Here is a 13,295-nt window from a genome sequence, read left to right on the forward strand (position 1 = left end):
ACGCTGACGTATTCGAAACTAGGACCGTATGCAATGCCACGCATGAGGGAACATCACGTTTATATGTATAATTTATGAATGACACGTGGTTACGCTAATGATGACGTCACGACTATATGTTTAATCAATTTTATGCAAACCTTTCCGTTTTCTGACTTTCCATTGGCTAAAAACCAATACGTCTGTAGACGAAATTACGTCTTTAGGCGCAATAACGCGTCCACGCGTTATATCGTCTGTACACGTTACGTCTAAAGACATATTTGATCAAACGGCCTTCCATACGTCTAAAGACATTTTTGATCAAACGGCCTTCCATACGTCTAAAGACATTTTTGATCAAACGGCCATACGTGGCTGCGTCCGGATACCCGCGTCTCGAAACCCTCGCGTTCTAGAGTGCGCTTTAAAACGTTATTTTTTAGTGCCAATAAAATAAACAAAAGGGAACTAAAAACTAACGTTAGGGAAACATTCTGTGTGTGCTGGGAGGAACTAATTTTTGCCAGGTAGAATGCCGTCAGGACGAATTTAACTAGGGACCACAGCAGTGTTCAGTTGAATAATGACACGTAATGTAATTTTACATATGTGTTGTGTTTCACAGTGGCTTCATTTGTTGATATTTTGATCACACATTTTAAAATTAGCGAGGACGGCAAAAAGAGACAGGTAAATGTTTATTTTTTTATAATCCGTTAGATTTAACAAGTGCGGAAAACGGACGAGTAGCCGTTTTGTTCAGTTGAGAAAGGCATTTAAAACGTTGTTTTGCTTGCCAGAATAATTGCTTCTCAGTATTGGCAGGACATAGTCGTATGTTGTTTTTCCACAGAGAGTAGTAACAAAACCAGTAGCCAGACTTTACATTTTGAAGTTTTATGTATTCCATTAACCCAAATTGTAGACCAGAAGCTGATATTTCAAGTAAGTTATCCAATATATTGTAAACACTAGATCACACTATAGATTGTTTTATAATGGTAAAAGCATAATTTTGCTTTTATTAGCCGATGTACACACTACACTGTGCATTAGAGATCTACATTTAATCAGTACATGCATTCCCTGGGAAACAAACCTGTGATTCTGGTGTACTGTAGTGGTGCTGTTTCAGTTGGCGCTGTTATTGTTCTTAATATGATCTCTGAGTTCTCATCTGCTTTTTTGTTTTATTGCCATTGATTATTGGATATTTTAACACACAGGGCAAATGAGTCATGGGCATTCTTGATATTCAGAATACTCCATGTGCTCGAAACTCTATTCTGCATGGCGCAGGGGGGTCAATAGTGGCTGGACTGGTGCACTTTTTAGTAACGAGTAAGCTTCAATTTACTAGCATGCTAGAACCTTCAGCACTAGATCTTAACCATGGATACAGTGCTCTGTAATTAAACCTTTTTTGTAATCTGCTGTTTTCTTGTAATTCACAGGCCGTGTAAAGAGGTCATTTGACGTTGGTGTTACAGGATTCATGCTTACAACATTGGGATCATGGTATGTGATCTCCAAAAGAAAAACAGGGGTGCAAAGCAGACATACTCTTACGGAGCTATAGCTTTCCTGCAGAAAATAATATGGGATTCTTGCTTTATATTCTTTTCTAATAAATTCTTGTCACTACTGTTCTTAGAATTTAAATAAATACATTTTACAAAGTGTGGGATGCGGGAAAACTATTGTTTATGCTGGCTTTACAAGGTTGGTCTATAAAATAAATTATCATACCACAAACTGTCAAGAAATCAACTTTTCGCCATTTATTTTCATGGGGTTTCCTTCGTAACGTGGATAAAATCTCTTTAAATGTGGCACATGCATCAGAGTTAGGTTCTATGTTGCCACTTTTTGACTAAAATGGTGGGGTAAGTTTCACTTACAGTCACCAAATTAGTACAAACACATATTTTACTCATCAAGCTGGACTGCTTTCAAATTTACCCTTTGTGCAACAGTTGGTCATCTTGGGTTGATTTTGAATATTTTACAAATTGAACTTTGCTCCTCCAAAGGGAGTTATTTGTAACTAACTTGCCACGCCTCTTAAATAACCCAACCTTTTTTTTATCTTAACATGAGTCATGTGCCCGCCAAGCATTGTTTCCCTGTAGCCACAAGATAGGCTTCTTCATATATTTTAATATTTCTTTCCTTTTGTATCTTGAAGTAAAATAGGCCCTTTACAGGTTTTGTGAGATTTACCCATTTGTTTCTGCTTTTTTGCAGGTTCTACTGCAGATATAATAATGCCAAGCTACGAGTTCAGCAGAGAGTCATTCAGGAAGGCATAAAGAATAAAGTAATATATGAAGGGACAAATTTAGACCCCACACGGAAAACAAAAGGAGATGCATAAACTTGTATTAGTTGAGACCATATTGAATGTGGATTCATTTATTTCCTCATTTTATGTTTTTTTAATAAAACAATTATTTCATGAGTTTGCATATTTGCCGTGCTGTACAGGGGACGGCTCCTAGCTCAAAATTTTAGCCTGAACCCTGAGTACTTATCCTCTTTAACTGGTATACATACCAGCAGAGAGTAAGGCTATGGGGTGAAGTAGGCATGCTGCAAAAACTGTCATGGGACAGAAGTTAGGGGTGGCTGTAGAGACCTCTCTTTGCTAATCAGGAAGAAACAATCGTTTGGATTATATAACCATCCTCCTTCCGAGTTTTGGGTATTTATTTTCCATATTATCTTCCAAAAGGACAATAATTTAAAACAAAAATGGGCCACGGAGTAAAAAACAAAGATTCTTCCATGGCCATTCTTTCCAGACCTGAACCCTTATAGAAAATGAGTGGAAAGAACTGAAGCGAAGCACCAATTTGGAGGTGTTAATCTGAAGGGTGTGGAGCAATTCTCTATAAACGAATGGTCTTAATCTCTTGTCCGATGTTCTCCAAACGTATAAGGCATTATAGGTGAAGGCGCAGAGCTGTTATCTTGGCAAAAAATAAGTTGTAAAATGGTATGAAAATAATGAGCAATGTAATTTTGAGAAAATCAATGAAGAATTTGGTAACTGCTAATATTTTTTTTATCATGAAATGCTAGATTCCACTTATTTTAATATACATGAAGGGACTTGACATCAACTGTTCATGACCATGTAAAAATTTATAAACAAACAGTTATTTAAGACACTCTTGTCAAAAGAGCAACACACAGCTGTTTATTAGCTTTACTAGTTTATTTCCCAACCCATACAACATAAAGGATCATTTAAGAAACACTTCAGAATACATTCAGCATTGCACATGTACTGCAGTTTAATTATAGAAGTTGAATAATTAATGATAGTAATGAAAGTAAATACTATCTAGATAGGATGTCAGGTGTGTACTTCCTCCAGAAATCATCACAAACATATTGCCGCTACCCTTAAAGGAACACTGCTATCTTATATTAAGAGTGAACATAAATAGTGGAAATAAAGTGGCTGGTATCTATGGTAAAGCAGAAATTGACACTTTTTGGAGATTAAACAGAAATTAATTTTAGCTGTTAAACAAAACAATGTCTAAACATTTTCACAACTGTCAAAGCTGAAAGTAAATGAATACAGATTTTAAATAAAGAAAAATCATAAGAAAACATTTATTTCTGCTCTCACTCTAGGTAAAAAAATATGTTATATACTCATGTATGATTGGTTTAAAATTAAGTATATAATAATTTAATAGTTTTAAACACAAACATGTCTTTGGTCCATCTGACTGTCCTGTTAGTTCCACTGTTTATACCAAGCACTTGTCATAACCGCAACAAAATATGAACTAAAAAAATGAAGGATTCTGATTATGATTATTTAACACAGGCTGTGTGCACTGGACACACGGTTTGTAAAGAATATCTGTAAAGTTTGTAAATTAGTCCCAGAATTCTATAGTTCCAATTGCACATAAATTACACGACATAGCCTTCATTTGAAATAACTGTTTGAATTAGATACAGAATAGTTCAATTCTGGGCAGATGTTCCATAACACGAAAATGTACACAATACATCACAAAATAAATATACTTAATACACCTTTAACACGTACAAAAAGAAAAACAGAAATAATACATGCATATGATTTACATTTATGCATTTGGCAGACGCCTTTATCCAAAGCGACTTGCATTGCATTACACTGTAATCTAAGTATGTGCAATCCCCTGGGATCGAACCAATGACCTTGGCGTTGATAGTGCCATGCTCTAACCACTGAGCCACAGGAAAGCTTTAAGACAAACACAATATTCAAGCAACTGCAGTTCTCAGGATTAAGAAATGACTATGCAGAAAAATATTTGCAGTAAAGCCATATCACTATGTGGTTCAAACAAATAAGAATAGCACTTAAAACTGTATACTCACTTTTATACTTTTAAGATATGTATTATATAGAGCTGCTATGCAAATTATACCATTGAAGACAATTAAAATAAATGCTCAATTTCTCATTTCATTTTTTATTACTACATTAAAGTTTATTCAAGTTTAGTCAGATGTATGTTTTGTGAACCCCATATTCCCATTGCACTGTGGGTAGGGGAGGAATCCGGGGCAGCGGGGGCACACAGTGTGTGACTGATGTATGGACATTAAACATTTAGATAAACATAATAGTGACCTTTATATGAGTGACTTAGAGCTAGTGCAGTGTTTGGGGATACGTTTTTTTATCAAGTCTAAACATAATTTCATTTCAATGATTTCAGATTTATAGAGCAAACAAGACAAAACATTTGGACAAAGGATTTCAAAATGAAGCTCATATTGGATATTGGATCATGACAAACACTCAGTACTGTATATTAGCCTTTACAAAAGGACTTGTTACTATACTCTTTAAAGATGTAAGAATCAGACTTAAAATATTACACGCACTTTGAATTATGCAAATTAAAATATAATATTAGCAATTAGCATAAAATTAGGTATTTTATGCTTTAGGTATATTAATTAATGCTTGAACAAAAGTGCATCAGATTCACATTTCATTGTGCAAGGATTTTGACTAATTGAAACCTTCAGTGTAGTTTAAAGTTAAATGTAAGAACACATGAGAAAAACAAACCTTTATTTTGTTAACAGTTGATGTCAATTCAATGCCTGTAGAGGTATGAATAAATAAAGATATAGATTCTGAACTTGACAGACCGAATACTGAAGAACATTACGAGAAAAATGTATCATAAGAGAGAAAAATGTATCATAAGCAAAAAAAACTTTAAGAGATCAAAAATTAGCCAGTTGATCACTGGATAATATCATAAACTCGTCCGACTCGCCCGAGCCACTCTCGTACTGCCTGCCGTACCCTGAGGTCAGTCACATGGCAGGTCAGCTGACTGATGCAGGGAAACACAGCTGGCTGGAGAGCAATGAACGTGGGGTCTGGCAACAGCTGGATCTGGTTCAGGATTGTAAGAACCATGTTGGTCCATGCCTGAGTAGGAAAAAAGAACAAAGGCCTATATGTAAGTGGCTATGGTATGTGCAAAACTAATGCTATGTTTTTTAATAAAAACATTTATCTAATAAATTCCACCTTCATTTTTGAACCAATTTTCTGAAATGGTCAACTTGCTAACAACGAAAAACCTTTTACATCAGGGGTCCCCAAACTCAGTTCTCTCCAGGCCACCGTCCTGCAGAGTTTAGCTTTAACCTGCCTCAACACACCTGCCTGCAAGTTTCTACTATACCTTGCAGGATTCAGGTGTGTTTGCCTATGGTTGGAGCTAAACTCTTCACCGAATTTGGGGACCCCTGATTTACACTTTCTATTAGAACATCTCTGTCTTGTTCTTGTCTTCGTGAGTAGTGAGAGAAGCTGGTCGTCCCTGACACTGGCAAAACACATCTTGTTTTGTATTTTTATATTATTATAAATATGTTGTATTTCGTGTTAGTTTTCCTGTGTTGTACTCTTACTATGTTTCAAGCGTTTCCTTACTGTAGTCCTACCTGTATCTGTGCTTCAGAATCTCTGAGTGAGATGTTGTGGGAACTGGCCGTGGACCCTGAGCGAGGTCTCTTCTCTTGCCGCAACAACTCGGGCCCTGCACTAAAGGAGTGACGCATCGGCCCCTGTTCCACTAACTGCTGGGGCCTCTGAGGTCCTGGGGAATCCACTGCCTCACCCCTCTTTTCTCCCACCTTCACCTCTTTGGCAAATGAGGCATGGCTGTGCTGCTGCTTGCGTTTCTTGTACTCTATCATCAGTTTGGTGATGGTCTTATCAGTGGCGATGGTGTAGAACTTATTTCCGGCACTTTCCCACCATTCCTTCTTACGTCCCGAGTCCCTCCTTTCACCTCTTAGCTGGGGGAGGCTTGCACCCAGCCCACCAGGGCTTTGCACCTCCTCCGAGGGAGTCTCATCAAGATAGAGGCGAAAGCTGTCTTCTGAGGGCGTCCCGTGGCCCGACAGGCCCCCAGTGGAGGGCGTGGAGGTCTCCGAATTAAAAAGGGGCAAGAACAAAAGCGGGTCGGCCCGGTGGGTAGGCTGTTCTCCAATGGTACTCTCCAGGTCCAAATGCATCTGGATGTAGTTGTTGCACAGATCCATACAAAGTTTGTGCAGGCGTTTGACAAGCCAGGCCCAGTCCACGCTGCTAACAGGCTGCGTGCTCAGAGACGGGATGCGGGCGTGCCACTGGCGCTTCTCCCGGGCACGCGGAGGACTCACCTGTGCCATCTCCTCAAAGATATCTTCATCCTCAGAGGAGCACTGCTGTGATGAGTCAGAGCCGCCCTCCTCTTCTTCACTCAGGATCTTCTTCACCTGCTCAACGGTAACGTTCTCTTGGTTGGTCAGCATGGCACACAGCAGAGCCTAAACAGGACAATATATTAAAGTGCTCCATCAAGCAAAAAGACAATTAGCACCGAACCTGGAATGATCTGAAAATTATCTTCAATGCCAGTTAAGTTTTATAGACAGCCTGCGTCACTGCACCAACAAAGACATCCTTTTGATGAAGGTCAAGTGGTTTTATTGTTACCCTTTTACATGTGACCTAACAAAAACATATGTATACATTTATAACAGAGTTTAGTTACAACCCTAATCAAACACACCTGATACTATTATTCAGGACTACCTTAAAATGATGAACAGGTGTGTTTATTAGGATTGGAACTAAGCTACGCAGAACACTGGTCCTCCATGACCGAAGATGATTAGCCCTGAACTACATACACGCAAATGTCTAGTTACAAGCAGGTAAAATATAGTAGCAATACAAAATATAAGGAACAAAGTAATTTTCAGCATCATGGCCCTGGATCGTGCACTTCTGAATCTTCTTACAGGTGGTATTGGACCGAACAATTCATCAGAAGGATGGGTCTCAAGTCATTTTAATTTATAGAGCTTGTCTTAATACACATTTTCAAGCAGCTTTACGGAAAATCTTACTAAAATGTTTTAAAAACAACTGCAAATGAATTCTCTTAATTTGATGTTACCATTTACAATGAATGCTGTTTACTTCTAACCCAGAACAGTGTGGATGTACTGTATGTTCACCTTCCACTGAAGGGCCTTAAATATTATACTTACGTGCAATAAATTAAGGTCTTATAAATATATTCAGAAAGCACATGAATGGGTTTACAGAAAAGAACCAATGTTCTTCTTTTTTTTTAGCACATTACATACTACAGTATGTGCATAAGGCCGCCTACTTTGTGAATAACACAGTTCAAGAGGCAACAAAGAGAGGTTTGATAGAAGATTCATATACTTAAAACATACCTGAAAATAGATATTGAAGCTCATGGCAGACTGGCGGTATAAGTTAGCAGCTCCACATACTCCTGACACTTTCATCAGCAGATACTTGAGGCCTGGACGAGTGTCAAACTCACGAGCTGTGCGGTACGAATCCAGCAGCAGGTCAAAGATGATGGCCAGGTTTTGCATTGAGATGAAGCGAAGAAAGCCAGTAGGTTTTGGCTCGGACACTGGTGTGATCTTACCCTGAGTCTCAGATCTTCCTGAACCCTTCACAAACTCTTCTAACAGGATATCATAGAGGTTCTGCAGCAGTACTTGATGGGACAGCAAACTTACCACAAGAGTCCTGAAGGGAATCCTACACAGAACATACAGGATTCATGGGGATTAGCATTACATTAAGATCATGAGTGACAGACACAATGCTTAAATTGAGGAGGGTTGGGGTATTTAAGGAACTCCCAGGGTTTCTGCAGATTGCACCAAGTCAAGTGTTTTTAAGACCATTATGAATGAAATTTAAGACCTGTATCACAACATTAAAAACAAATTGCACACCCAACGTCCCTAGTTTAATACTTGCATACAAAGTAGTAGGCTTCAAAAACATTGTTTGCAACTAAATTTAGTTTATTTTCAAGTGAGGTATTGCTTATACTTCCCTATAGATGAAGAATCAAATCCAGGGATGCAAACTCATTGAGGTGAAAAAGCTGACAAAGATGCGGGACCCCCCAATATATAAAACCAAGTCATGATTTATTTTTCGTTACATTGTGGTGTCTATGAACGCTTGTAGGATATAATGTACTGAAGAGCAGATATTGTGTAGAGAGATCGGATGTGCAAAACATTATGAAGCAGTATCTGCGCAAAATTTAAAACATAACCCTCAAACTGGCTATAGTGATTTGACATCATTACCACAACATCTGGACATGATTCTCAATTTCATTCACCGTGACCCCATTCAAAGACTGACCTGACAGATCCCCCTCACCCACTATTTTCAAAAACCCATCGGATCTAGACGAATCACAATAATGACCCATTTTGGATCCTAAACAACAAATTTCATCAAAATGTGTCAGGTTTCCATCCCTGAAAATCGGTTTTATGTCTGAAAAAGACAGGCCAATAACATGAAGCTGCCTGGCTACAATATAAGTTGCATGTTGGTCTCATTTGTAGTAGTAATGCAGCCAATAGACTAATTTCAAGCCTGCGCCATGTTGAAATCGAAAGCGAAGCAGCGGTGGGACGAAACCGGGAAGGACAGATAGACTAATGGTTTGGACTACCAACTTCAGAGTTTTTAAAACGATTTATGATCTTATATTATATCACACAAGCGGTTTTACTTGACCACTTCAGCCGTACCATCACATATTTGTAACTGTTTAAGCTGCCATAAGCATGTTTCACTCGCACACACAACTACTCTAACAGTGTTTGTAAACGCATAATTTCTTTATTCATGTCACAGACATCCAAATAATCACAAAAGTACTATGATCAAAGTTATTTCCACCGATCACTTACATTGTTCTTGTCTATTTGGGATGGCTCGGCTGCAAGTGACACCCAGCAAACCCAAAACTCTCCCAAAGTTAGTTCTTGGTTCCCTTTTGGTTATTTACGTTATTTATCTATAAAAAACGAAAACATGCTGTCTATGAGTGAAACGCGTTGTGTCTTTACAACGTGCATTGTTGGCTTTTGTTTATGGCATTTGTAATGATATGTTATAGTAATATAGTAAGCTATGTCTAAGCCATAAATGTGTACATATGGAATGCATTGATGCGTTATTTTGTCAGGTCAGGGGTCTCATTTATAAAACTGTGCGTAGGAATTGTTGTAATTATTAATAATAAGGATTAATTTAAGTATTAGAATTATATTAAAGCCAAAATAGGTCACTGCAGTATTTATATGTTCACAGCGTTTAGACTGATCATTAACACCTTGCCAAAATCACACCAATGTAAAAGACGAATGTTTCTGCATTCCGGTTTTGTTATGAACACCATTATAGTTAGGACTGATAACATATAGAGAAACGATTGTGTGAGAGCTTAATGGCTGTATTTCCAGACTTTGATATTTGATGATTATGCACAGTATTTAAGGAAAATATATTTAGTTATTTATTTACACTGTGTTTGCAGATATCTATGGTATTTGATGCTGTCCTGTATTCCACGTCCTGTATTCGGATCATCTCCTCATGCACTCATAGTGTGCAGAGGTGGGTAGTAACGCGTTACATTTACTTCGTTACATTTACTTGAGTAACATTTTGGAAAATATGTACTTTTTAAGTAAAATTAAAAGTGTGTACTTTTACTCTTACTTGAGTATATTTCTAATAGAAAATCTGTACTTTTACTTCGTTACATAACTTACATTGCGTGACGTTCCTTCGTTCCTTCATTTTAAAATATGCTTTTTAAAACGCGTTGTTTATTTCAAGGTTGTTGTCTCTTTTTACGGGCATTCCCGAGTGATCGATTCGTTTGAGTCGATTCTTTTGAAAGCATTAATTGAACAATGGGAAAAACCATTTGAATAGGCTAATGAATCAGTTCAAAATAATGATTTGTTCAGTTCGCAGCACGATCTGAATCATCTGAAGCAGGATTACTCACTCCTCGTAGCGCGAAATTTAAGAACACGCAGAACACAAAGAGCGTTGGATGAAGTGGATATTAATCTATATCTATACAATTAAAACTGCAAATGTGTCATATTGTTTGCCAGCGATGATAAATTCCCACCATATGCGCGCACTCGCGCGACCTGTTCGTCAGACACAGCAACATGCCATTGTTGATGGGCGTGTGGTTCACTGTTTACTGTTTGTTTACAAGTAAGAGCGTTTCACAACACACACGTGACACAACACGAGAAAAGATTAAATTTGTTAAAAAATGTGTAGGCCTAGGCCTATTTTATTTAAGAGAGCACTGCAGATGTTCTAGATCATCTTAGGAAATGCTCTGAGTTTAGTTCATGCTTTAGTTTGACATGGTATATTATTCTAAATAAGTTGTGTAAACTACATTGACATCAGGACTAGATGAAATTTACAGAAATGCTTGTCTCTTCTGTGTTTGTCTATTCTTTAGTCTCTCTAGTATATTGCAAAGATATCTGCTTATGATAATTAATAATATTGATTAAAATGTAATATTAAAATATTGGCGTTAATATTAATTTAATGTAGTAGGCCTATATAATCAGATACAAAGTAACTAAGTAACTAGCTACTTGAGTAGTTTTTTCATTGCATACTTTTTTACTTTTACTCAAGTAAATTTTAAAATAGTGACTTTTACTTTACTTGAGTAACAATTTCTCAAGTTACTTGTACTTTTACTTGAGTAAAGATTTTGGCTACTCTACCCACCTCTGATAGTGTGATGGTGAGACAGCGCTGCTTAAATATTTAGATTGAATTTTGATTTCATATTTGAGTTGGATTTTACACTCAATACAAGCACAAATACTGTAACTCTGCAGATTTAATCTTCATGATCATGTGGACCTTTTCCGGATATGAAGCTTAATTAAATGTGCGTGAGGCATTAATACTTATAATCGTAACCGTGTCTTCAGAATGTGCGTACGCATGGGTCAGAGTTTACTTACAGGTGCACACATTCTCCTGTCAAGTTTGCTTTTAATAAATCACAACCTTTGCGTGGAAAGTGGCATACGCACATTTACAGCCCCATTTTGTGCGTACGCAATGTTTATAAATGAGACCCCAGGTGACAGAAGCAGACCTGTCATGTTGTGGAGAGGCAGGGTCACAGAGGTCAAACAATGACATAGTAGTATGTTAGTTGTGAAATTAAGTACTCTGACAAATGTTAGGTTGACAATCTACAGTATAGTTTCTTAGCAGCCTTGCTAAGAAAGGCAAGGCAAGCAGCCTTGCCAAGCTGTAGCGAAGGTGAAGAGGCAGAGGCAGGGTCACAGGTGATTGGGGTTTAAAAACATGATTGTTATTTGTTGTGCATTATGTTAAGGTTTTATTAAGGTTGCACTGTTATAGAGGTATATTAAGCACTTAATCATACATACAGTAGTTTTAACAATGTAGGCATAAATATGTATGTATATTAAAAGTAGTTTTTATCCAGACTGTAGATGCAGTTGAACATACAGTAGTTAAAGGGGTCATATGGCGCGAATACGCGTGTTTTTCTGTGTCTTTGGTGTGTTATAAGTTGCCCATGCATGTATTAGACACGTAAAATTGCAAAAACTAAAGTATCGGAACAAAAGATGCATTCTATCTAAAAGCAAATGCTCACCCAGACCTGCCTGAAACGCCTCGTGTAACCACATCCCCACGAATGTACGTAAGGTGTATGAGTAAGGTGGGCGTACTTGTAAATCTCATTGTATCGTCGCCACCGCAGCCATGTCGTGGAGACGCTGTGTGTTTCGTTGTGAAAATAAAGCCTCTTTGTTTGCCCTTCCAAAAGATGAGACAACTAAAAATGAATGGTTACATTTTATTTAAAATACTGTTCCAGAACAGTACAATCCGAATATTCAAGTGTGTGCAGCGCATTTTACATATGATTGCTTCATGAACCTGGGAGAGATCAAGGCCGGCTGTGAATGAAAGCTTAGTTATAAAGTGGGGCAATTCCAACCATTACAACTTCGCAAGGACAGTCTGGCGCTTCAGATTCGCAGCCTGTAAGTATATTTTCATTGTAAAAGACTTTGTTACGGACTAATGCGAGTTGAGTTTGTCGTGTTTTTGTGATCCGCAAATGCTGACACACGCGCAACGTGAAAAAAGACAACATAAGTCCTAATAATCAGTAATTATGTTCCAACTAGAGGCAACAAATGTCGTGTTTATAATGGGGTTTATTGTCTTTGTTGAATCGCGACGAGACATGGCGTAGCACTGGTTAATCACTAACGGCACATCATTATAACGTCGTATATAAAAGGTAAAACAGTTAGCTATAGTTTTTAACTATTTAACATAATTTTTTTTTTAAAAAACCTTACCAATCCTTTACATCCTGCTCAAGTCGCGCTGGCAAAGTTGATGTGTCTGCTTGATCATCTTAATTTTTCGGATAAGATTCGGGCTCGAATTGATAAGGAAAATACTGATGACATTTTATCACCTGTCAGTACAATTGCTTGGGAACATGATGTTCCGAATATGGTAAGAGGCGTTACATTTCCGTCACACACTTGCAGTATTCGATCAATCACTACACACTGGTTAACTGGCCAATCATAGCACACCTCACTTTTCAGAGCGATGAGCTTTGTAAAAAATGCAAAAAATACAAACATGCATGGTATGTGGAAAATTAAATCCTTAAATCCTGTAGACACATTGAATTTTATCTAAAACTAACGATAATATTCGTTTTAGCCCTGTCATTTGACCCCTTTAATACTGAGTAGCTAATTGTATATTCTGGTGTATTTCTAAGGAAACTGATCCTGCTGTAGACAGCAATAGACAACTATTTTAAGTATTGTTAAATTATTATATTGTT

At 37.6% G+C, this 13,295-nt stretch overlaps 2 protein-coding genes across 9 annotated transcripts in view; one reads left to right on the plus strand and one right to left on the minus strand.

Annotated features, from left to right (window-relative positions):
* Window positions 1-338: 338 nt before the first annotated feature.
* Window positions 339-2,443, plus strand: LOC130559453 (cytochrome c oxidase assembly protein COX20, mitochondrial). The gene is made up of 4 exons (XM_057342545.1): window positions 339-672; window positions 1,209-1,323; window positions 1,437-1,500; window positions 2,230-2,443. The coding sequence occupies exons 2-4, from the start codon at window positions 1,221-1,223 to the stop codon at window positions 2,357-2,359; spliced, it is 297 nt and encodes a 98-aa protein (XP_057198528.1). The 5' UTR covers window positions 339-672; window positions 1,209-1,220; the 3' UTR covers window positions 2,360-2,443.
* Window positions 2,444-2,562: 119 nt separating this feature from the next.
* Window positions 2,563-13,295, minus strand: part of arfgef3 (ARFGEF family member 3) — a 255,967-nt gene continuing 245,234 nt past the window's right edge. For all 8 annotated transcript variants that reach the window (XM_057342528.1, XM_057342527.1, XM_057342530.1 and 5 more), the window contains 3 exons: window positions 7,765-8,104; window positions 5,971-6,840; window positions 2,563-5,449 (listed from right to left, as the gene is read on the minus strand). In XM_057342528.1, the coding sequence (XP_057198511.1) occupies window positions 5,258-5,449; window positions 5,971-6,840; window positions 7,765-8,104 (1,402 nt within the window). In that variant the 3' untranslated portion in view covers window positions 2,563-5,257. The remainder of the gene's footprint in view (window positions 5,450-5,970; window positions 6,841-7,764; window positions 8,105-13,295) is intronic.

The sequence above is a fragment of the Triplophysa rosa genome, linkage group LG9, assembly GCF_024868665.1.
Source record: "Triplophysa rosa linkage group LG9, Trosa_1v2, whole genome shotgun sequence".
In the NCBI taxonomy this organism is placed as follows: domain Eukaryota; kingdom Metazoa; phylum Chordata; class Actinopteri; order Cypriniformes; family Nemacheilidae; genus Triplophysa; species Triplophysa rosa.

Excerpts from the sequence above, each read along its gene's own strand:
- LOC130559453 (XM_057342545.1), top strand. The coding sequence starts at position 1,221 with ATGGGCATTCTTGATATTCAGAATACTCCATGTGCTCGAAACTCTATT. Across the intron at positions 1,324-1,436 it reads GGTGCACTTTTTAGTAACGA|GCCGTGTAAAGAGGTCATTT; the intron begins GTAAGCTTCAAT and ends TGTAATTCACAG. Across the intron at positions 1,501-2,229 it reads CTTACAACATTGGGATCATG|GTTCTACTGCAGATATAATA; the intron begins GTATGTGATCTC and ends GCTTTTTTGCAG.